The sequence below is a fragment of the Syzygium oleosum genome, unplaced genomic scaffold, assembly GCF_021117445.2.
Source record: "Syzygium oleosum isolate NSW1041296 unplaced genomic scaffold, Sole_v2.1 Sole_v2.08, whole genome shotgun sequence".
Lineage (NCBI taxonomy): Eukaryota > Viridiplantae > Streptophyta > Magnoliopsida > Myrtales > Myrtaceae > Syzygium > Syzygium oleosum.
The window spans coordinates 4,137,383-4,161,015 of record NW_026607492.1 but is presented as its reverse complement, the minus strand read 5'-3'; the positions used below and the strand labels follow the sequence as shown (position 1 = coordinate 4,161,015).

The following is a 23,633-nucleotide window of genomic DNA, read 5'->3' as shown; positions in this document are numbered from 1 at the left end:
ACAATCATTTCATCGCTCCCCGAACGATGCCATTGGTCCCGAAGTCGTACCGATTTCCTCTATCTTCGGTGAATGATCGTCCGAGGAGTCGTACCGACTCTCCAGCCGAGCTAGATCATTTCTGCCGCAGAAGAAATGGGCATGTCTCGTGCTATCTTATAGCAGTAACATAACATCGATCTTGCAGTACGTGGATTCATAAACTTGGTGACAATGATGGGGAAAGTGGAAGAGGCTGATGCGATGAACTTAAAACCAGAAAGATTATTAGTTGGCATGGCAATGAAATCTCACATGATCAATCAGGCTAGACAATTTCTTCCGTGAGTATAGTGGCCTCGGGTTGGGCTACTTTCGTCGCAATGGCATCCAAGAACAACCAAAAGTGCCATCGCATAGTAGCAGGAATAGAATCGCTCAGCTGAGCCACTTCAAGCCTTCAAAGCGGGAAATTCCAGTTCTCAATTGCAAAAGCAACAAGAAGAACAACACTTAATTAGTCACTGTTAAGTTGGGTTGTCAAATGGGTGGATCGGGTGGGGTTTTGGATCGAAAATGGTCCGGCCCAAATTGATCTATTTAACTCGTTTTAACCCATTTATATGCAATACAAATTTAGTGACCCATATCATATCCGACCCATTTACTAAATATTTCCATATTTAATCCGGCTTATGATAATCCGTATCCACCTAGTTAACCACTTTAAGCTCTTCATGTGTATATATTATTTTGGATAAAATCGCCATTTGGACTATAAGATGTTATAGAATTGGCTTTCGATATTGCACAGAATTTTCAATTTTTGTATTGATTCACAATGAAGAAATAAAAGAAAGTTAATACTTAATAGTGAATTTATAAAATTATAGCAACAAATAACGTGATATCGACCCACCCATGGGTAGCTCAGTTGGTTATGGCGTACTTGGGATTGTGTGGTTAGGCGCACTGGTCCCAAGTTCGATTCCCTAGTTGAGCACTTGTGATTTAAGTGGAGGGTCATGGCGGTGGGTTGCTGTACTAGTTTCCCCCGAGGAATAGTCGAGATACGCGCAAGCTGACCCGGACACCTCGATTACCAAAAAAAAAAAAATAACGTGATATCGATATTTTCATTAAATGGAATGTAAGATATTGAAGAAGATGATTTATGCGACCATGGATTGCAATGACAAGAACTAATATTAGAATATTACGTAAAAATAACAATGCAAAATGCAACCAAGGAAAAATATACTCCGATAACTAACAGACGAAACTTACAATATTAATAAAAATAAGAAATTATGAGGAAAAAAAGAAGCCTTCTTGATATTATTAATAAGGGTCAAGTCAGACTCCTCTTGTAAGTCCACCAAGACTTTTCTGAACTTGAAACAGCCTGAGAAGTCCATTAATTTCTCATAAAAGGCAAAGAGAGAGTTACAAAAATGGATTGAGTTTGGATAAATTGTGATTTTGTGAACCCATTTAACACTCTTATTTTTTAGGCTTTGCGAATATAAACCCATGTATAATCCATTTAACAGCCCATCAAATATGAGCCGATCGACAAGTCTACTGTTTAGGTGAATCCTAAATTGAACTCCGAAGCAGCGAGCCCGTGGCCGAAAGATTCTCCAAATTCCATAACTTGGGGGAACCGGGAAATCTGTCTCCAAGTCACCATTCACTTCTCAGATAGTTTGATTTGATGTAAAATTCAGGCTGGGGCAGTCATTGATCACGTGGGAAAGAAAAACTCTTACCAACCGAAAGCAAGTTGACTGTAGTCGTACTGGAAATCAGCTCGTGCCTGAACCCCAGCATCCATCTTTTAATAATGTCTCTGGAGAAAACATCCTGGAGAGTATTAATGCACATGTTCAGAACAGGTACGCAACAAGTGAGGATTAAGCCACCATCAACACTCCACGGTACTTTTACCCATCATTATTCAGCCTGTATTTCTATCTTAAGCATAAGCATATAAGCTTAAGCATACCATATCTTCATCAAGTTAATTGAACAATTACCAAAAAAATCCGACACCAAACAATTAATACTCTCCCAAAAACAATGAAACAGACTATCCACTAACAGTCTTTCCCTCGACATCCTCCCAGATAGAATAAGTAATTCATGAAATGATGCACTCAAACTGAACTTCTCCTACAACAATCAAATAGGAATCAGTAGCCAGACAATTATTAGCTTCCTTTGTGGTAAATTCATTTTAAGAAAATTAAAAATGAAGACAGAAACTATTTTCGTTTTCCGTGAAAAATGAAAACTGAAAGACCTTCGTGAACCTGCCGGCCCTTCACATGCAGGGATAAAATACAATGTGAATGGTCTAACTCTTCATCAAGTTGACAGCAAAACCTTTAAATAGCAAAAACCAACCCCAATGCTTCCCCGCTTCAATCCCTACATAACCTTATCTAAGAATCGGCTACAGATAGCTTTGATATAATCCGCCATGTTATTTTAAAATATGTGAGGGCGTAAAAACGAGCTCGAGATAAGTTCCAACGAACGCGAAGAGAGCTCTGGCTACCATGACCTACTCCCGAGCAGTTACTTCCTCATTCAATGCCAATAACACAATGAATGGCTCATTCAATCGCCAGCTCCTTGAATTTGATGTTGCTTGACCTGGCAAGATCAACTTCCGACAGGAAGAGGAACCTCAGAACGGTTTCTTTTCAAAGGAGACCAGCCCGTGGACTCCGCCTTCAATTTGGGCAGCACCCGTTCTTACCTGTAACAAAAGAAGAGCATGAGGAAACTGCGCAATTATACGTCTCATAGGCACCTGTGAGAGGTTACAAACAGACCAAACGATTACTCATTTCACTAAAGCTTCCACTACAAATAGTGGGATTTTATGATCTAATTTCCATCTAGTAAAAGGTTTGGCTTGCAAGTGGTATATCCAGCAAGGTACACAAATGCTAAACAGTGAAGTTCAGCTAATTTATCAAACAGATCCATCGACCTTTCGTAATCTAATACATGTAAGTAAGGACATAAAAAGCCACGTTTCTCTCGGGGTTCACTTATATTTGGAACTGTCTTTGATTGCAATAGCAATCCAACAACAATGTTGAAATTATTCTGACAATCCTTACCAATTAAGAATTCGTCAGGTTTACTTTACTAATCACATTTCTCTTTGTAATGGGAACAGTTATGACAAGCGTTCACTTACAAAATAAATGATGAACCAGTACACTTATTGTCAATGTAAAACACCCCAATGATAGTGCCATTTTCCTCAGTTTCATTAATAGGATCCAAGCAACATTATTCGCGAAGAAAAAAAAAATCTCTCTGTTCCCCTTCAACAAGCATTGTTTCAAAGAGAAAGGGAATGCTCTAGAATATTGGATAAAAGGATACCATTGAGCACAACTTAAGCATAATATATAATATTTTAAAGCAACGTAAACTGTAATATTCCCTTAATTAATTGCTTAACAAGTACCCGGCACCATTCAACAGATTCCAATAAAACTTCAAGCACTAATTAAAATTCAGACAACCTATTAAGACTTTTGAGAAAAGTAAAAACCAAAACAAACCTTTTTAGAAATCATAACACTATAGAATGGCCATACCTCTAGCCTCAGAGTTGTTTTTATCATGTCATGAGCATCTCTTAAAGACTGAGCTCCAAGGTCTTGGAAACCTTGCTTAACAGCTTGCATGGTGTAAGGGACAAACTTCAAGACCGACCCTTTATCTGCAACTGCGCCAACAACACCCTGTGCAATCTTGAGTTTGGATGTGTCACCCAAGTATCTTGCATCACTCCCTTTAGTCATCGCCTCCAGTGAACCCATGCCTCGGTACTTTTTCAATCGACGACCATCCTGAATAAGCCAAAAGATGCTTCACTAATATAGGACAGAAGAAATTATCCACAGGAACCAAATGAGTCCGTGCAAAGATGATAAATGCAAACTTATCAGTTTAATTTTGAAAATGTTTCTGCTAAAACAATTCTTAAAAAAGACCAAGCCCATAACCAACTTTTCATATGACATGGTTGCGGTCAATGACAGCCAAATCAACACTTAGACTATATCAATTTGATCCATTTGTATCCATTACGTGATGCACATGGTAGTTAATAGAAGCTAGATAAAAGTAAGATTAAACCCTGCAACCATCGTGTCACAAGATAGGACAACCTGACATGTTCCACAAAAGGATAGTCATATGAGTAGTAGTGTTTCTTTCCTGGCTCAGGGAAGGCAAGAGGTAGCTGTAAGTCTGTATAGACAGAATTTAAGAAGTAAGAAGCACACCCCGCCATATTAACCCTTACAAAATCGTCAAATGACAAATTGAATATTCGTTTAGCAACATTGTTGAACGAAAACTAGTAGGATTCTCAGCTTGCCTTTGAAGTGCTTCTGGGAGATTTCAATCAAATTACTGCTAAAGAAATAACATGTATAGTTCCCCTAGCCAAAAATCTAGTTTAATAAAAAATTACGATCTCAGTTCTTGCATCTATTTCTTCAAGTGTTAGAGGACAGAAGTCAGAACAAGCGAAAGCTTCATTTTGAAACTCCAACAAACAGAATATCTATATTTAGGAAAGTGATAAAAAAATATTATTTAGAGAGCACTTGGAAAACAATGCTCAATTGACCAAAAGTAATTCAGAACCAATTGCAAACAACACTTGGGCAGGACTTTCAGAGCTCTTCATCCAACCACAGCACATGTCAACAGCAAAAGAGATATAAAGGAAAGAGAGATCATTTTTCACCAATGAGAAACATGTGGCACCTTATGGAGAGCATAAAAATTACGCATAAACAGTAGTTACTGCAAATTACCTGAACCACATAAGCACCAGGAGCCTCAGTACTTCCGGCTAGGAAGCTTCCCATCATCACAGTGGATGCCCCGAGGGACAAAGCTTTGACAATGTGCCCAGAGTTTGAAATGCCACCATCCGCAATGACGGGCACACCATATTGAGAAGCAAGGGATGAAACCTTGTAGACAGCAGTAGCCTGAAAAGTTTACAAGAATAAGGTAATAAGGAAATCTTAATCAGAAGGAGTGCTTAAAGGAAGCAATTTGAAGGAAGATTGACAAAATTACTTCAAGGACATTTACTCGTCCCATCATCTCAGCACATAGTAATTGGAAAACAAAGAATTATTCTATAAGAAGTTATTGCCCTGAGAGTATGTCGTCCACTCACTGTGTTAAGTCATATCTCATGAAAAAGAAAGATATTAAGCATCCGACCTATTATACTAAAGCCTTAAAAGAAAATATGCTAAGTGGCTTTACCTGCCCACGTCCAACGGCGCAGACCTCCTGGGTGGTACAAATAGAACCAGACCCCATGCCAACCCTCAAACCATCAACCCCGGCCTTGATCAAATTATCCGCCTGGTACGCTGTGACCACGTTGCCACCAATGACATCCAACTCAGGGTAGGTTTTCTTCATATACTTGATCATGTCAATCTGATAAAGGGAATTTCCCTGAGAACTGTCGAGCACCACCACATTGACACCAGCCTTGACGAGGTGATGCAGCCTCTCCTTATCGGCCTCTCTTGTCCCAATCGCTGCTCCCACCATCCACTCTCCATTGGGACCCACTGAACCCCCTCCCACCAATCTGGGGTAGCCTCTCAACCTCTCAACATCCTCTCTCCCCGCGACATCTACTATCTCTCCTCCACTCACTATTGGCGTAAATTCCTTCCCTGCTTTCTCCTCAAAGTAGGAGATCATCCTTGCCAAATCAAAATCCCAAGGGGCAAAATCAGAGGACTTGACCATGTAATCAGCCAGCCGTGTTTCCTTGTCTGCGAGGTCCATCCAATCAGACTTGGCCACATAGCCCACCAACTTTCCACGGCAATCGCCAGAGTCTGTGACGAGGATACAAGGAGTGTCAGCAAAATCCTCAAGGGAGACGATGGAATCTGAGGGAGATCGAAAGACAGAATTGGAGAGGACCGGGATGCGGGAGGATTTGGCCGCTTTGACCAAGGAGGCTTGGTCGGAGGGAGGGATATTGGCATGAATTATGCCGATGCCGCCAAGAGCTGCCATGGCTCGGGCCATGGAGGATTCTGTGACAGTGTCCATCGGTGAGGAGACACATGGAATGTTGAGGGAGATGTTGCGGGTGAGCTTGGTGGAGAGGTCAACCTGCTCCACTGGGAATCCTATATAGCCCGGGAGGAAAATGACATCATCATATGTGTAGGAATAACCCTGATGGAACAGCTTCTGCGCCGAATACCCGTCCTCGAACTCCATTATCCTGCAGTAGTCAAAGCCCACTTTTGAGATTGACTAAATATGATCATAGAATTCTAGAATAGACCTGCCATTTGGCAGCCTTCCTTCAAATTCAAAATCAAATTACAGACTTCCCATTAAATCTACAACGGATTGAGTGGTGAGAATAATGAGCAGACTCTGAACACTATTATACTCATTCTTTTTGTTTTTTTGCAGCAAATATAAAGGATAAAAAATTGCTATCGTTACAAAATTTGAGTGAAAAACAACATTAACAATTTTACTTGTCTTTTACAATTCACTTTCATAGCATCAAGTTCTGTCCGCTCATAATCTGAACAGATTAAATCACTCTAGAGCCCACTCTTTACGATCATCCAAAGTTCTCGACCGAAAATATCGGGGTCGGCTACAAACCAAGTGAGACACGAGAGATTGTCTCACTTCCCACGCTACCAGAGATTATCCAGGATCAGGGATTTGATTACGCTGATAGTCTAATTAGCACCTTTTCGGCACCTTTAACTTGGTTGGTATGTTCATCAAATTGATCGAACATTCTTTGTTACCAATTTGAACCGTAAAGGTTGCTATGTGTTCATGCATTGGATTTATTATGGTCCTAAGGCTTATCCTAAACATTCTAAAAAGGAAAAGAACAAAAAATAATTGAAAGTGCGGGAATTAAACACCCAAGTATTGAAATGATTAAAGTAAAGTACGAGAAAGAAAACCCGATACTTGTTGGGCAAAGAATATACATGGCTCTGTTCTAAGCCCCAGAACAACAACTCCCATGAGCTTAATTCAAATTGAGTCCGATTTCTTATCCAAAAGATCAATCTACCTAAACCTAAGCTATATCAAAGGTAACCACTAAAATCACAAAACAATAACCATACCAACTAAATGAAATTAGGCTAAATCAAGTGCTAAAATCATACAACCAAATCGCGACCTATTTCTATGCTATTTTCTGATTTTTTAATAATTTAAAACTTGTTCGAAATTTTTTTAAAAGAAAATTTAATTAAAATCCGAAAATACAGACTTGGGCTGGGCTTCAAACACAGCCCAAACTTATGTAAACAAAGCTAAGCCCAGATCAACCAAAATAATGACTAGCCCATAAAACTCAACTTAAATCCATCTCCTACCCTAACCGAATTAAGCCCCCATCCTATATCCTCCTCCACATTTTTGTCTTCTTTTCCTATTACGTTTTTTCTATTTTTTCTTAGCTTTTTCTCTCACCATCTTTTACGCTCATTCTTACGGCCTAATTCCAAAAAAAAGCACCATCTTTAGCTTGAGTAGCAATTCTGGCCCGAACTTCTTTTTGTCTCATAATAAATAACCAACTTTCACTTAAATCCCAAATCTGGCTCCATTGACTTGAAATTGTTAATTGTCCAACTTGACTATTTCACCTCAGCAATAAATCTACATCGCTTGGTTGCTGGATTAAAACACTATTCATTATTTTCTTTTCTGAGCCACAGCTTGAAGAATAACGGTGAAATTGTTCATGGTCTCCATTACTTCACTAACAAGTCATAAAGATCTCCAAATTGAATCTCTTTAGCCAGCCTCCACCGTTTCATTGTAGTATGAAGTTGTGGATCACCACCCGTCTCTTGACGGCCATAGATGAGATCCGCCAAGCTCACGACCAGAACTTTTTTTCTGAAACAAGCCCAAGCCCTCCCCTTGAAACTTCGAAGTCTATGTTGAATTGACATTAATCAATTGATCTCATTTAATATATCGGGCGCTAGTGATGGACATTAATAAATGGATTTTGTTGGGAAGTATAGCGAAGGAGATTCTAAAGCTATGCCTTGCCAAAGTGCTTGTAACAATCTACGAGATCTCAGGCTTTGGTTAACGGGGGCCACATTTGAAACTCAAGTAAAAGTTAGTGATTTTTATCAAGACAAAAAAAAGTTCGGGCCAAAATTGTCGCTCAAGGTAAAGTTGGTGCTTCTATTTGGAATTAGCCCTCATTCTTACTCCCCACAATCCTCCAACACTTTACACATTTATTCCAAAACACCAAAGCTTCAACAACGATAAATCCACATCCTATACTAAACGAGAATAACACCATCTCCCATTAGCCACAACCGATCACCGATTTGCCACCGTCTACCTGGACCGTCAGCCGTCAATCCCCACCTCCATCACCAACCGCATAACACCCACACATACACGGCATTATTAATGCAAGCAGATAAAAGAGGCACGATAAGAAAATCGGTGCATACGTGGGTAATGGTCAACACTTGGGCCATGGATTTTGCATCACCACCTCGTCCATGAACGCCGTTGATAACATGGGAACATAGAGAAAACAAGGATTGGATTCAGGGAATTTGCATCAAAACGTCTTCTAACGGCTGATGAAACAAACGCCAGTAGCATATTTCTATGTAGGTCTTACCAAAAAAAGGATTAAGTTATTTCAGTAACTACACGCAACCAACTCTGTATCATGCGAACCATATCAAAAGCGTCTCAGTTTTAGCAATTCCAGGAACTATTTTATACCTTCCTCTCAGAGGCATATCATCGAACGGTTCACGGGCACCGCGAATGTTGGACCTAGCTACGGAACCGAAGAAAAATTTCTCTACCCAAAACAACGCTAGAACGACAATATCATCAAAAACCATCCAGGAAAGACTCAGGTTCCAAGTTATTTTACCCAAGTAGCGTTAACACGGCTCACGCTCAAAGCAGGGGAGAGAATGGGGGAAGCGTCACCTGGTCGATACGCTCAGGCGAAGCCGCGGTGGACGACCGGATCAGTGAGCGAGTGAAACTTCCGTTACCGCTGAGGATCGAAACCGCAAACGCCGAACGAGCTCCAAGCAAAACGTCCCGTTACCCTGAGATTTCCGGACACAAAAAAGGAGCCGTCCCTGTGGTAAAAAAAAAAAAAAACAAACGGGGCAAAACAGGGGACCCTCGGATCTGCTGCTCGGCAAGGGTTGGTTTTCAGGCGAAACCGGGGGGCCTTCTGCGGTCGCCGCCGTCGAGGCACGGGACGAGAAAGGCGAGCCTCTCGGGCGAAGGAGAGCAGGGCGGCGGCGCCCCCAAAAAAAACAGGGGCCGCTCGGTTTTTTGGGCTGGAGCGTCGGTGGCGGTCGAGCGAGTGGGAGAGAGAGAGGGACTCGTGTGTGACGAGGGCACCGTTGTCTTTGTCTTCCGGACCAAGACTTTTAAGTAAGGAAAATCAATAGGATTTTTCTTTTTTCTTTTTTTGGGGATTTTGTGCGGTCGTGCCAGGTGGCACGATCCTAATACGGCGTCGTGCTTTGAATTGTCCATCGGTTCCAAAGCTTCCTAGAATGAAACTTTTTTTAATCGGATCCGACATTTCTAAATTTCAATGTCGCTGTGGATGACTAAAAAGAACATTAAAAACTAGTAAAATTTTAATTTTTTAGTTAAAGGTATGAAAATTTGAAACCTAAAAGCCTAATATTACGCGCTTATGCTAAATTTTTCAGAGCCATCGAAGTGCGAAAACGACCGACTTTTGGTTCTTCCTCCCTGTTTTACTTATTGGGGGTTTTCACTCGGATAAAAAAAAATTATGTAAATTTCGAGAAAGTTGCTGAAAAAATACATGTGAATAAATCGATATTTACATTGAATAATAGTAAAAGATGTGATTTTTTACGAAAATGTGAAAGATTAAAAGATAAAAATCGTTTATGAAAGCAATTTTCATTTACTTTCGAGAATGTGGGTGGATTTTACAACTGGATTTTTTGGATTTATCATTAAAATAACACCAATGAGATGGCATATGCTCTTTTTTACTAATTCGCTTTAAATAATAACAAAGCTAATACCAAAAAATCCCAAATTGGTACACATGTGATAAATTTACCTCAAACAAATTTTTTCACCATAAAAAACTCCAAACTATCCAAATCAGTACATTTATGACAAATTTACCCTCCATTAGTTTCCATTAAATTTTACTAGCAAAATGTTAAGTCAGATGACATATAGAAGTTAACAAGTGCACTAATTTAAGGTTTTACCCATATGTTTGTCACATATTTATTAATTTATAGTTTTTCGTGGTATTAATCCAATTTAACGGAAGGTATATTTGCCGCAATGCACCAGTTTGGGATTTTTAGTCATCAAAAAATTAATTTTAGATAAATTTGTCACAGGTGTACCGGTTGTCAAAAAATTAGTTTAGGTAAATTTGTCAAGTGTACCAGTTTAGAATTCTTTGTGGTATTAATCCATAATAATATTACAAAATCGAATGGCAAATTCGCTTTAGCCACTGAAAGCAAGTTGACTTTAGTCGTACTAGAAATCAACTCCTACGTGCCTGAACCCCAGCACGCATCTTTTTGCTAGTGTCTCTGGAGAAACATCCTGGAGAGTGCTAATGCATATTCAGAACAGGTACACAGAAGTGAGGATTAGCAACCATCAACACTCGACGGAACCCTTTACCCATCTTTATTCAGCCTATATTTCTATCATACACAGGCATAAGTATAAGCATAAGCTTGAGCATACCATATCCATGCCCGCCTAGATGATATCGCCATATTTTTTTATGGATATGGTGATAATGCAACTGATATCGCCATATCAGTTGCACTATATCTCTTGCATTCTAGAGAACATGTGCAGTGTATCCGAAGTTTCACTTTATTTGCCTCCAGAATTTCTTGTTCCAATAAAAAACGCAGACAGGTAGAAGTAGGTGTACGCAACCTTACCATGTGTTTTTTCCGAACAAAGAAAAGGAACATCATTTTACCAAAAGACTGTCTAAAACATCATTCATATTGCGTTTCAATTATGCGAGCCTCACAAGACACTATAAGTCACTTAAACCGCAAAGATCACTTCGTGTGACTAAGCACTGGACTAGCATAATAGGCCACCATAACATCAATATCCATAAGCCCGTCGATTTCCAACTCTCTCGATTTCTAATAATGATTAAAAAGAAAACAGAGATGATATCCAACGTCTCCCTGGTCCATTTTTTCTGCTTGAGTGATGATGAGGATAGGAAATGAAATATACCTATTACTGTCAGCATCCTTATTGCAGATACTCAAATTTTGAAGCCAATCTGCATTCATAGAATTCATTGACATGATTACCGGGAGAACCGTTTGGTTTAGATCCCTGGAGATACATCACATTGGACATGAAATAGTATCCAAAAGTTTAGTTCTTGTCATCCACATTGAGGTAGAAGCTTTGGAAACTTTGAAGTGTTTATAACCTTCGAATCATCCTCTCACGTATTTTTATATTGCTTGTTATTTTGGAGCGAGTGATTTTTAACTTTTACGGCCACTGAAAAAAACCCATTTTTTGGTAAGATCATCTCCGTTCTCTTTGATTATTAGAAACTCGGAGAGTTGGAAACTGAAGAACTTATTGTAATAGCTTGATAATACATTCAACTCATCCTGGTGCTTGGTCATATTTAATTGTTTGAGTGTGTTCCAAATACTGAACAGAATCTGTACAGAACTATGTTCTAAAGTTACATTTAATTAAACAATTACCAAAAAATTCCGCCACCAACAATTAATACTCTCCTATAAGCAAACAGACTATACACTAACAGTCTTTCCCTCGACATCCTCCCAAATAGAATAACTAGTTCATGAAAAGATAACACTCAAACTAAACTTCTCCTACAACAATCAAATAGGAACTAGTAGCCAGACCATTATTAGCTTCCTTTGTGGTAAATGCTTGACGAATTCTGCTAAAGTTCTCTACTCAGGACTATATGTAGTGCCAAACACAAACTACTCTTTCTTGAGCCCACAGAGATGAAGAGCATTGTTTGATCCATTATTCCCGACATCTCCGAGAAAGCATGGAGGAAAGCATCAATATTCCTGATATCACGCAAAATCAAGCGCAAACTTCACCAACTATAGCTAAAGCTTTATCATATCCTTCTCATAGAGAGTAGCGAGTAATAAATTACAATAACTTATGGCAATAAGCAGCTGATTCTTGAAGAGAGCGAATCATTCACCAACTACACAATAAGACTATCTAACCTTATACTGATTGTTTCACCAGGCCAAGGTGACACTCCCAATGTAACATATGTACATTTCCTGTATAAATCATTGTTATGTACAAAAACAACACGGCCAAACATATCCATTCATCGCCAGCAATTCAACCATCTTACACATTGTAAGCCAAAGGAGCACTATCTACATTGCGCCACAGACAATCTCACGCAAACAGTTCGAAATCCTCACTGACCTGCGAATCCCACGTGACCGTTCCTCCGCTGCTCCGGCCTCTACTTCGTTCGTACTCCAAATCATCCGTGGGCAACTCGTATCGACAAATCGGGCACGAGTTTCGAATGGCCAACCACGGCAGGATACAATCTCCATGATAGTAATGAGAACAAGGCAACTTCCTCACCCCATCCCCGACCGATACCTCGTCCTTACAAACCGCACAAACTCCACCGCCCAACTGTACGTCTGATTCATTCAGAATAATCAGAGGCAAATCATCGACAGCTGCTTTCGCAGCCGGTGGATTTCCCCTGATTGCGACTTCGTTTTCGACGAACTGGTCTAACAAAATGTCAAACTCCGCGGCGTAAAAGAAATCATCGGGAGCTGCTGCATGAGGATCGGAGTCCCAAATTACGTTCCTTTGCATGTTGTTCACCGCGAGGAGAAACTCCCATTCCAGATGACGCGCGACGGAATCGTTATCGTCTTCTCCTCCTCCTTCCAACTCCTCGGTGAAACTTTCCGACGAGACCGTCACCTCTTCGCCGTCCCTATCGTGCGCCTGCTCGCTCACCTCCTCCCACTCGAGCTCCTCCGCCAGGTTCCTCTGAGATTCCAGGTCAACCGTGCAAATATTCTCGGATTCCAGATACTCCGAACCCGAATCCGAATCCGAATCGATGCTCACCACCCGCAACCCAGCGCTTCGCGGATTCGCCTCCCCAGCCGCGGCGCCTCGGGTGGATTCGGGAGCCGATCCGCGCCGATCCGAATCGATCTCCAGCCCCGATTCCGCACCGCCAGCGCCAGCAGCAGCTCCGACCTCGACGATATCTTCCGCATCGCGAGCCGCCGAGCCGGAACCGTCCGATTCCGATTCCGATTCCGATCCCGACTCGGAACCGAAGGCCGGCGAGCCGCCGCCGCCCCCGGCGACGTAGAAGGGCGAGGAGAGGGAACGGCTGACGTACCAGTCGAGGAGCACGCCGGATTCTAGGGTTTCGGGATCTTCAGGCGAGCGCGCCATCTGGGGAAATCGCTTCGGGGAATCCCGCTCGAAATCCTTCGGGCGATCACGAGATCACGAGGGCCGCCATTGACGAATCCTTGTCGTTCATCGGCGATCCTGACGAATTCATTTTCTGGCTTCCGTGCGCAGCTTTCAGGTGCAGAGGCGTTCTCGTATGATGGAGGGAGGGGCAGAAACGGTTTTTCGTGTTCCGGATCGGGCCTGGCCGGGCCGGGTCGGGGAGGGGCCGCGGGGCATGGAGTTTGGGCCGGGTCGGATCCGCCATTAAGTTATGTGTCTCTATATCTTATTAGATTATTTGATTTCTTTTCCTATGGAAAGACATGCACAAGAGCTACATAACATCACCAGGATCTTTCCTAGGAATAGATTTTTTTCTGCCATTTCATGATTCCAAATGACATGTTATTAGAGATATCTAGGTAAATATGATGACAAGAATTCGATAAGATGCTCATATGTTACGAGAAGACCTTCTCATAGGTCGGTTAGACAGTTCACGGACCCCGCTCGGGCCTTGCCCGAGCCTTGTTTTGGAAGAGCAGTTATGGGGCGGGCTTGGATGGTGGTATTGAGTTAGAAACTCTGTTGACCTGGAGATTTATACCTGCGTTTCTTTTTATGGGCAGGCCTGAGCAACAAGTTAGGCTTGACCTCACTCGAGCCCGATCAATGATCACTTCTAATTACAAGAGCTTTTGTCGATGAAACTTACTTACACCTCGACTCTTTTCTCGTGTTTGTTTTCTTAAATACTAGCGATTTGTGTCAGCAAAGTCTCGACTTTTTAGGATTACTTAAGCCCATAGTACAGAAATAGTAGTTCATGTAATATTTTCTCCGCGTTACAAATAATTTCGAGCTATCCTTCGCAATGGCAAATGGGTGTTTTGAGCTCATTTTCCCTTTTAAGTTTGAGCTCTGTATCCGACACCCCAAATTTCTAAACTTATAGGAAGTGATCCCTTCTAATTTGCATGACCATTCTATTTCACTTCACCAGAAATCTTATCCTCCTTCTCTTCCTTTCCTCCATCGGACTTCCTCTCTTGATCTTCCTCAGCCTTTCGTCTTGCTTCCTCCGCCGCCGCTTCGAGCGCCTCGATCAAGTTCCTCAAGCAGGCCTCCGCCGTGTCTTGGCCGTCGGACTTGGGCATCAGGTTCTCAGCGACGTTGGCAAGAGTCATGTCGGCCTCCTCGAGCAGTCGGGCAATCGTTGCGAACAGCGGATGGCGTTCGACGTCCAAGTAGTTCCACGAGAGGACCTCGAACGCTTCGAAGCAACAATGGGACATCTCTATGGGCTTGTCCATCCTTCCTCTTCTGATAAGAGCAGGGTCGAGCTTGTCCATGTAGTTGGTGGTGAATGCTATGATTCTCTCTGCACCACAAGCTGACCAAATCCCGTCGATGAAGTTGACGAGGCCAGACAGAATGACCTTGCTGCTTTTCTGCTCCTCTTCGGCCATCTTCTTCATGGGGTCGGCCTCCCGGTCGCCGTCGTTGTTGTCCTTCTTCTCGTTCTTGTTACACTGGCCGGAGAGGTCGAGCAAGCAGTCGATGTCCTCGATCACGATATGACGGACTTGCCCGACGTCTCGATCAGGAGCTTCTTCAACTCCGTGATGTCCTTGACCGTTGTCAGCTCGAGATCGTACACGTCGTAGTTCAGGAAATTGGCCATCGCGGCGATCATGGTGGACTTGCAGGTGCCCGGCAGGCTTCCAGGCCTTCCCGATCTTGTCGTAGTACTCCTTCCCCTGGCTGAACTTCTCGAGGTCGTTCATGATCTCCCGCTTCTTGCTCGGCCGCATTGCTAGAGTCTCGAAGCTCGCGGGATGCTCGAAAACCACGTGGCTCCACTTGTTCTTCTTGTAACTCGACCAATTGTCGCTCGGATTGTTCGTGTAGAGCTTCGGCTACCGGCTCTTAGCGGCGATCGCCTTTCCCTTCGTCAAAACGTGTTTGATATAAGATCGAGCGATCAATTCCCGGCGGTGCCGGTGAAACTTGAGCCGGTAGTGCCTCGGCTCATCGGCCACGGGATAGAAAGAGAAGGACATGCTCCTGTTGGTGTTAACAAATAAGGCTTTTTTCTTGTCCCACGTTGGAAAAAAAAGGAAAGTTTTGGTCAATTTATAAGTTAAGATATTATCATTTATTGTAAATGGAGATAAATAGGTGAGTGGGCTAGACCTCATGATATTCGCGTGCGGGTGTGCGATTTTAACGCACATATTAGGCACGCTTAGCAATTAATTAACAATTTATTTATTTATTTATTTTTAACTTATGACCGTTCGGACAAACGAGATTTCTCTTCATTTTCGCCTTCCTTAAGAGAAAAACGAGACAGCCATTTTCTCAATTGTTTCGCAGAGAGTTTTAGGAGATTTACTGGAATTGCCATCCAGTATTCTCACCGTAACTTTATTATATTTTGAAGGGAATTTGCCAGTAACCTATAATAGCTTCGTGAGGTAAATTGATCCTAAAAGAGAGTGATTACACGACTCAAAGTCCAACTACGTTCCGATTCCATTTCCTACTAACACATTTTTTCCAAACAATTTTTAACAGCTCCTGGAGGCGGTTTTGTCGGAGGACCACCAGACTTTTACGCCCTTGAATTCGTCAGCCCTTGAATTCGTCAGTGACCTCTTCGTGGTCGTCCATGCTTTAGGATGATGGATTGGCTGTCCTGGACCGAGTCGGCCTTGAGCCTCCTGGCTCGGGAAGCGACGGTGGCGGTGAGGTAGTTTTGGATAGCTGCGTAGGCCTCGCCACGCTTGAGCCGCTCGCCCGTGAACTCGGGGAACGCGATCTGGACATAGGGATTGACCAGGCTCGCCAACTTGCGGGCGTACCGTTCTGTGTGGTTGCGGAGTTGGGGAGGCATGTACTGCTGGAAAATCACCCATACGACCACCAACCCGCCGATCGCCGAACCGAACTCTAGGAACATCCCATCTCTCCGGCAAATTTTTCCTTTTTTTCTCTATTGAATCTATGAAGGGTCAGCATAAAATGCTCTCAGTTCATTGCCATTCTAGTGCTCTTTATAACATGGAATGAGGAACGGCATAGCATTCTTCCGCATCAAGTAAGCCACGAGACTGACCAGAGTCTCCGGGAGAAAGTGCTCAGCAAGTCGACACCTCTGATTACGAGACTGACTAGAGAAGATCGATCGACTTGACCGAACGGGTAGAAATAGGTGTCGACTACGCCTCTAGGAGCACGCAAAGATAGATTATTAAGGTCAAAAGGCGCTGTATCTTTACAGCTCAAGCATATTAGTTTCTGGAGTGTACAGCTATGGAGTTGCTCTTTCATTGTCCCTTACCTACAATACCAGACAGGACCTCCTTTACAGACTTGTATACCTCTTCAATCGGCCTCTCAGCATCAATCTAAGCCCCGCCCAGAGGACGACCAGAAGGGAAAAAACCAAGTCAGCCAGTGATTACCGACACTCGTTTCTACAAGCAGATGAACGCAAAAGCAAAGAATCAGCACTTACCTTTCGAACTTTGCCCTTTGAGTTATAGTAATTGATCACAGGAACAGTCGCTTCGGAGTAAACTTTGAGACGGTTCCGAATGGTCTCAGCATTGTCATCAGCTCTTCCCTTCATGGTTGCGAATTTAGCACTCGGAGAGACTTATTAACTTCACAATTTGTTCTAAGTAGTGAAAAAATAGCAAAGCATTCCCACCTGATTCCTGCTTAGAAGGCGCCTCATTGATTCCTGCTCTGAGCAATCGAAGAATAGTATGGCATCAGCCTCGATCTTCATCTGCATGGAAAATTATTATGAAGAAATGACCAAAGCAATAAACAGTCAAGTATGAGAAATCATTGAACAGTGGCGAATGATATAGAACAGAAGTAACGGCGCACAATGTTCTCGGCCACAGCGAGATTTTCTTCGTTACGTGGGAAACCGTCGATGAGGAAGTTCTTGCTTTCGCTTCTGCGCATTGCCTGCTGCAGAAGCTTGACAACTATTTCCGAGGGAACCAGCTTTCCTTCTTGTTTTAAGTCCCGGATCATCTTTCTGTTAAATGAAAAGCAAATGTTACAGCGAAGCCATCCTCGGAGGGTTAACAGAACGCCTTTCCTTAGGACATTGTCAAATTAGAAACTAAGAAGCCGGTTCTACAACATGCACAATTTAGAAAGTTTTTATACTTTTGGGTATTAGAAAGTTCAAAAATATCAAATACCCTTCTTTGGAACCAGATTCAACTTCTTTTTGCAGAAGATCACCAGCGCTCAAGTGGCTAAACCCAAACTCCGAAGAAATCTTGGAACACTGCGTGCTCTTCCCACTTCCGGGACCGCCTGCCAGATCACTATTGACGTAATCACCGCAAACTTAATGGACGAAACAGTGAACATTAGAGAATATGCTATATGGATTTAAGTAGTATCGAGCTTTTCCTCGAATTTCAGCCACTCCTGTGAATCGTGCTGTCCACTGATGAACAATTCGTCACCCAAAATGAATTGATGCTGTGTAGCATATAGCCTTCAGACCAACAAGATTTGTTTTGCATAAGGTTCATGGTGCTCTATCTTTTATTACAATAGAAGCAAAAGTGATGTGGATCATTCAAAAATCAAAGTCGATTTGCTTTATTAAAAGACGATTCTCTCTTCTCTTTAATTCTTTGTTCACTTCCTTCTTTTAAGCTTTTCACCAAATTGCAACTAGAGATAAGGAAAACGCAAAACCCAGCTACCGTCAGTCTAGCCGTTTGAACATCCAAATTAAGTCTGAAACCTGATGGTTTGACACACACAACTAGCATCACAGTCCGACCGAGGATTGCTCGATCTGTCTAGAGGCCAAGCTATCAACATAAGAGTTAAACAAAAAATCAAATCAATCCACCCTCATCCGTTTCCCTTGTTCAATTGCCACATCCACCACCGACGCTTCGCGATCGACGAAGCGACGAACCATTTAAACACTCCATCAGGAAGAACCCACAAAAACGACATGTACCGCCATATGCAGGGAATCATCCTTTGCATGTGCAAGAAGTGCGAAACCGAACATCACGAGAGCAAGCAAGAAAGAAAGTTGCGGAATTTACCTAAAACATACACAACCCTGTACTCATTGGGATGGCCATCCCCTGCATCCTGCCACTCAAAAGCAACCGTTGGCCAATACAATTGACAGCACCCAAACACATGCCAAAATACCAGCTATCTTTCTACTTCTTGTTTGGGCCAATATACTGTCGCCCATCGACACTGCTAATGAGAGAAATTAACTTGCTAATGGGTCAATTAGGACGAACTGGCGATCCAATATGACTTTACCTGATCAGACTTCGTTTGTATAACCTCCTCCGGCGTGACAGTTTCTCTTCCAGTTGCACCATCTTCTGCCACAGCTTCCATGACCAACCAAGCAAAAAAATTGGAGGAGAAGAAGAAGAATCGAGTGCGGAGAACTCAGAAAGTTGACGAGCTGGTACTGGAGAAGCATCGAAGACGCTACCCGACCATGAAAGCGGTAGCGGGCCAAAACTCGGGCCTTTGGGCCCGGCCCGGAATGCGGAAGTCAACCAATTTTCAAACGCTTGCAAACCAAGGAGAAGAGGTAACGGAACCCGCCAAAGCATGAGCGCCATTGTTGATGGCCCTTCGCTTCTCCTCCTCCTCTCCTCACTTTCATGTCAACGCGCTGTCACTTCTCACGCTCTTCTCGCAGCCCTCTCGCGGTGCCGTGCAAGTTTTGAGATGCTCGACGGTCGCCGCGGGAGCTCCGAGGTTGTCCTATCTGAGGAAGACGTTCTCGCATCTTTTCCAGGACTGCTCGAGCCAGAGAGCCCTGGTGCCCGGGAAACAGGCTCATGCGCGCATGATTGTAACTGGGTTTTCGCCGACGGTGTTCGTCACGAATTGTTTGATCCAGATGTACGTCAAATGTTCGAGCTTGGACCACGCACTCAAGGTGTTCGACAGAATGCCGCTTCGGGACACCTTCTCTTGGAACGCGGTGATATTTGGGTATGCGGGGAGTGGGAACATGGCAGCCGCGGAGGCACTTTTTCGGTTGATGCCCGAAAAGGACGTCGTCTCGTGGAACTCTGTGGTATCCGGTTTTCTACAGAATGGTGATAGTTGGAAAGCGGTTGGTGTTTTTATGGAGATGAGAGGAGCGGGAGTGGCGCTCGATTACACCACTTTGGCCGTTGTTTCGAAAGTATGTTCGTGCTTAGAAGATCTGAACTTGGGAATTCAGATCCATGGACTTGCAGTGAGGATGGGAGTTCATGAAAATGTAGTCGCAGCGAGTGCTTTAATTAACATGTATGCCAAGTGTAAGAAATTAGATAGATCGCTTCAGCTCTTTGCAGAAATGCCAGAGAGGAATTGGGTTTCATGGAGCGCTGTAATTGCCGGTTGTGTCCAAAACAATCAATTGATTGAGGGTTTAGAGATATACAGGGAAATGCTGAGAGCCGGATGTGGAGTGAGCCAATCCACTTACGCGAGTGTCTTCAGGTCATGTGCAGGGTTGTCAGCATTAGGAATTGGCACTCAGTTACATGGTCATACATTGAAGAGTGACTTTGGAGCTGATATCGTAGTAGCGACAGCCACGTTGGACATGTATGCGAAGTGTGACAACATGGAACATGCTAGAAAGTTGTTTAACTCAATGCCAGATCATAGCTTGCAGTCATATAATGCCATTATTGTTGGGTATGCTCGAAGCGGTCAAGGATTTGAAGCTTTGCATCTATTTAGAAATTTGCAGAAGTCTGGTCAAGGTTTTGATGAAATAAGTTTGTCGGGTGCATTAAGTGCATGTGCGATAATTAAAGGGCTTTTTGAGGGGCTTCAAATTCATTCACTAACAATTAAGAGCACCTTGAATAACAATATATGCGTCGCAAATGCCCTGTTGGATATGTATGGAAAATGTAGAGCTTTATCGGAAGCATGCTGTATTTTTGAGGAAATGACAATTAGAGATGCTGTATCATGGAATGCGATCATTGCAGCACATGAGCAGAATGATAATGTAGAGGAAACGCTCATGCTATTTGCTTCGATGCTTCGATCAAAGATGGAACCTGACGAATTCACGTATGGAAGTGTCTTAAAAGCTTGTGCAGGTAATCAAGCTCTGAGTTGTGGCATGGAGATTCATAATAGAGTAATCAAATCCGGAATGGGGTTGAACTGGTTTGTAGGGAGTGCATTGGTTGACATGTACAGTAAATGTGGGATGATAGAAGTGGCAGAGAAGATCCATTTTAGAACAGAAGAACAGACGATGGTTTCTTGGAATGCAATCATATCTGGGTTCGTAATGCAAAAGCAGAGTGAGGATGCTCAGAGATACTTCTCTTGGATGTTGGAGATTGGTGTAGAGCCCGATAACTTCACTTATGCAACAGTTCTTGATACTTGTGCTAATCTTGCTACTGTCGGTCTAGGGAAGCAAATCCATGCTCAAATCTTGAAATTAGAGCTGCAAGCAGATGCTTACATTTGCAGCACCCTTGTTGACATGTACTCGAAGTGTGGAAATTTGAAAGATTCCCAGTTGATGTTTGAGAAAGCACCTAAGAGAGACTTTGTGACATGGAATGCAATGATCTGTGGGTACGCACATCATGGGCTTGGTGAAGATGCCCTTAAAGTTTTTGAGAGGATGCAACTTGAAAACATGAAGCCAAACCACGCTACTTTTGTGTCAGTTCTTCGAGCTTGTGCACACATGGGACTTGCTGAGGAAGGATTGCAGTATTTTCACTCTATGCAACCTGCATATGGTTTGGATCCCCATTTGGAGCATTACTCGTGTATGGTGGATATTCTAGGGAGGTCAGGCCAAGTTGATGATGCTCTAAAGCTTATTTATGACATGCCTTTTGAAGCGGATGCTGTTATTTGGAGAAGTCTACTTAGCGCTTGCTGTGACCATGGTAATGTGGAAATAGCAGAAGTGGCAGCAAATTCTCTACTGCAATTGGAGCCGGAAGATTCTTCTGCATATATCCTCCTATCGAATATATATGCCAATGCAGGATTGTGGAACGAAGTTTCGGAGATGAGGAAAGTAATTAAGAGTAACAAGTTAAGGAAGGAGCCGGGATGTAGCTGGATCGAGGTGAAAGATGAGGTACATACATTTCTTGTGGGAGAGAGGGCTCATCCAAAATCAAGAGAAATTTACGGGAAGCTTGATCTGCTCATCAATGAAATGAAAGGATCTGGTTATGTGCCTGTTGCCAATTTCCTTCTTGATGAGGAGGCAGAAGAAAACGAATCTGAGGAAGAATTGAGAATGAATGTCTAGTCGTAGTTTGGAAATATTGTTAGATTTCTTTGAACAAGAAGAGGCAAAGTCGTGGATAGGGAAAAGAGAGTGCCATTGGCAAATTGTACCGCATGTCGATACAGGGAAGCGACTGAAAAGGTGGCATAGCATAACTACGATCTCTTTAGCACAGATACAGTATTTGGTCTCTCTGTGAATGATCTTCATGATAGCAATTACTGCTGACCGGAGAACTCTCGGGATGCCCGCTGTTGATGACAGCAAGGTCCGAGATTAATCTCAAAGAGAAGATTTACTTCGAGATTCTCAGGGGAACCTGAAAACTGAATGGGAAGCGCATGCAAAAATGCAGGATTCAGGATTATAAGTCACGGAGTATCTTTGATTGCAGGAGGACAGAACCTCCATCTTTTCACTTCTTTGGGCTACATTAATTCTTTCCTGATGAGATACGTGATAATTGTCCTAAAAATCCGGAGTTCGACAAATGATACATTGCAACTTCGGAGTAGCTTTCCACCAGCCGAGTTTCTTTTCTAAAACGCCATGCACGCTCAGACTCTTGCTCGGGGCATAAGCCTTCCCTAGACCAAGAGCAACAGCAACTGAACCCCAGAGTAATACACCCTCCTCATCAGTTGCAACTTGCAGCATCTTCTTTTGTTCATTCCCTTGTCCAGAGGTAAGCGGCACCTGGCCGCAATGAAAGCGATGCGGCACCCGAGTCATTTTTTCGGCAGCTGTCTACGGATCTGTCACATGTTGGCGAAAAAGTTGAGGACGGTAAAGATGACATCCTAATGTTTCCAGTCGCAATCGAATGGACATCTTAACTAAGACCTCTGGCCACAAATGGCTTGTGGAGTTCACATCATGCTCTTCCTTGTCATCTTCCACTCTCAATGCACCACACCATCTTGCCATCACACTTTGCATATCTTTGGAGGGTCGAATTCACACGAGCGTGACGCCGCGTCCCCAACAGTACGGCGGCCCTTTTGATGGCGGAACTTGCCAAACGCCGCAGGCCGGCACGGAGATGGCGTTAACCATGCCGGCGGGGCCCGTGGGCCCCACCACGATGCCCGGCATCTCTCAACCCGCGAATCCAATCTCCATAGGACAAGCGACATGTGGCGACACGACCCGGATTCGACCCACAAAACTTTAATTTTAATTTTATTTTATAAGCACCGTGTTCCAGAGCAATTCTATTTTCCTTTCTATTAATATAAATAAATTCTTAAATTGGGCAATGAGAGACGGAAGGGCCATTTTTGTTTTGTCCAAGGGAACGCGCCAAAAAAATGTTGGTGGCCCAATAGGCGATCGATTGACATTGCTTGGGTCAGCTAACTACACGTGTCGCAACCACAGCCACGAATTTGATAATGGTACTTATGATTAGTGAGCTGATTATATTAATTAAATCCGTAATGATGCTCGTTAACGAACGAGGCGTGCGTTGATTGACGAGGAAACACGATGATAAAGGGTAGGGTATTGCGGTACTTTGTGCGGTTTGAACTTGATGGTCCGTGCTTGATTTTGACATTTGCTGGAGGTTAGCTTGGAACATAATCTACGAAAATGCACGTGAATTTTTGTCCAAGTGTTTGTGATCGGGACTTGGCGATCGATGTGTTGGGTAATCGGACATAGTAGGACTTGGATATATTCCGGACCTTTCGTTTTACGGATGATTTTCACGTGGGAGCCACGTGATCTA

General features: G+C 43.1%; 3 protein-coding genes and 1 pseudogene across 5 annotated transcripts; 1 reads left to right on the top strand and 3 right to left on the bottom strand.

Moving 5' to 3' along the window:
- Nucleotides 1-2,189: 2,189 nt before the first annotated feature.
- LOC115687795 (inosine-5'-monophosphate dehydrogenase-like) lies at nucleotides 2,190-12,856 on the bottom strand. 3 transcript variants are annotated; one of them, XM_056314171.1, is made up of 5 exons: nucleotides 12,571-12,856; nucleotides 5,305-6,295; nucleotides 4,839-5,018; nucleotides 3,606-3,860; nucleotides 2,190-2,746 (listed from the first exon to the last, which is right to left on the bottom strand). In XM_056314171.1, the coding sequence occupies exons 1-5, from the start codon at nucleotides 12,705-12,707 to the stop codon at nucleotides 2,675-2,677; spliced, it is 1,635 nt and encodes a 544-aa protein (XP_056170146.1). In that variant the 5' UTR covers nucleotides 12,708-12,856; the 3' UTR covers nucleotides 2,190-2,674. The 3 variants fall into 3 exon arrangements, with proteins under 3 accessions (XP_056170146.1, XP_030469325.1, XP_030469333.1); XM_030613465.2 differs by lacking the exon at nucleotides 12,571-12,856 and adding an exon at nucleotides 9,043-9,422; XM_030613473.2 differs by lacking the exon at nucleotides 12,571-12,856 and adding an exon at nucleotides 8,544-8,913.
- A 1,717-nt stretch (nucleotides 12,857-14,573) lies between these two features.
- Nucleotides 14,574-16,676, bottom strand: LOC115685605 (AAA-ATPase ASD, mitochondrial-like; annotated as a pseudogene).
- Nucleotides 16,677-16,801: 125 nt separating this feature from the next.
- On the bottom strand, nucleotides 16,802-19,073 carry LOC115683980 (UMP-CMP kinase 3-like). Its single transcript, XM_030608653.2, has 7 exons — nucleotides 18,925-19,073; nucleotides 18,693-18,741; nucleotides 17,817-17,934; nucleotides 17,491-17,647; nucleotides 17,306-17,386; nucleotides 17,111-17,218; nucleotides 16,802-17,000 (listed from the first exon to the last, which is right to left on the bottom strand). Exons 1-7 carry the CDS (start codon nucleotides 19,003-19,005, stop codon nucleotides 16,920-16,922), a joined length of 675 nt encoding a protein of 224 aa, XP_030464513.2. The 5' UTR covers nucleotides 19,006-19,073; the 3' UTR covers nucleotides 16,802-16,919.
- LOC115683611 (pentatricopeptide repeat-containing protein At3g02330, mitochondrial) lies at nucleotides 19,044-23,187 on the top strand. The gene has a single exon (XM_030608164.2). It carries the CDS (start codon nucleotides 19,244-19,246, stop codon nucleotides 21,920-21,922), a length of 2,679 nt encoding a protein of 892 aa, XP_030464024.2. The 5' UTR covers nucleotides 19,044-19,243; the 3' UTR covers nucleotides 21,923-23,187.
- Nucleotides 23,188-23,633: the final 446 nt, after the last annotated feature.

Bases quoted from the DNA above. Each gene is read 5' to 3' on its own strand.
- LOC115687795 (XM_056314171.1), bottom strand. From the start codon at position 12,707: ATGGAGATTGTATCCTGCCGTGGTTGGCCATTCGAAACTCGTGCCCGA. The intron at 6,296-12,570 runs GTCAGTGAGGAT...TGACTACTGCAG, and splicing joins CGGTCACGTGGGATTCGCAG to GATAATGGAGTTCGAGGACG. The intron at 3,861-4,838 runs GTAATTTGCAGT...TGGCTTATTCAG, and splicing joins CTGGTGCTTATGTGGTTCAG to GATGGTCGTCGATTGAAAAA.
- LOC115683980 (XM_030608653.2), bottom strand. From the start codon at position 19,005: ATGGAAGCTGTGGCAGAAGATGGTGCAACTGGAAGAGAAACTGTCACG. The intron at 17,648-17,816 runs GTATTTGATATT...TTCATTTAACAG, and splicing joins GAATCTGGTTCCAAAGAAGG to AAAGATGATCCGGGACTTAA. The intron at 17,001-17,110 runs GTAAGTGCTGAT...GGCGGGGCTTAG, and splicing joins CAAAGGGCAAAGTTCGAAAG to ATTGATGCTGAGAGGCCGAT.
- LOC115683611 (XM_030608164.2), top strand. From the start codon at position 19,244: ATGGCCCTTCGCTTCTCCTCCTCCTCTCCTCACTTTCATGTCAACGCG.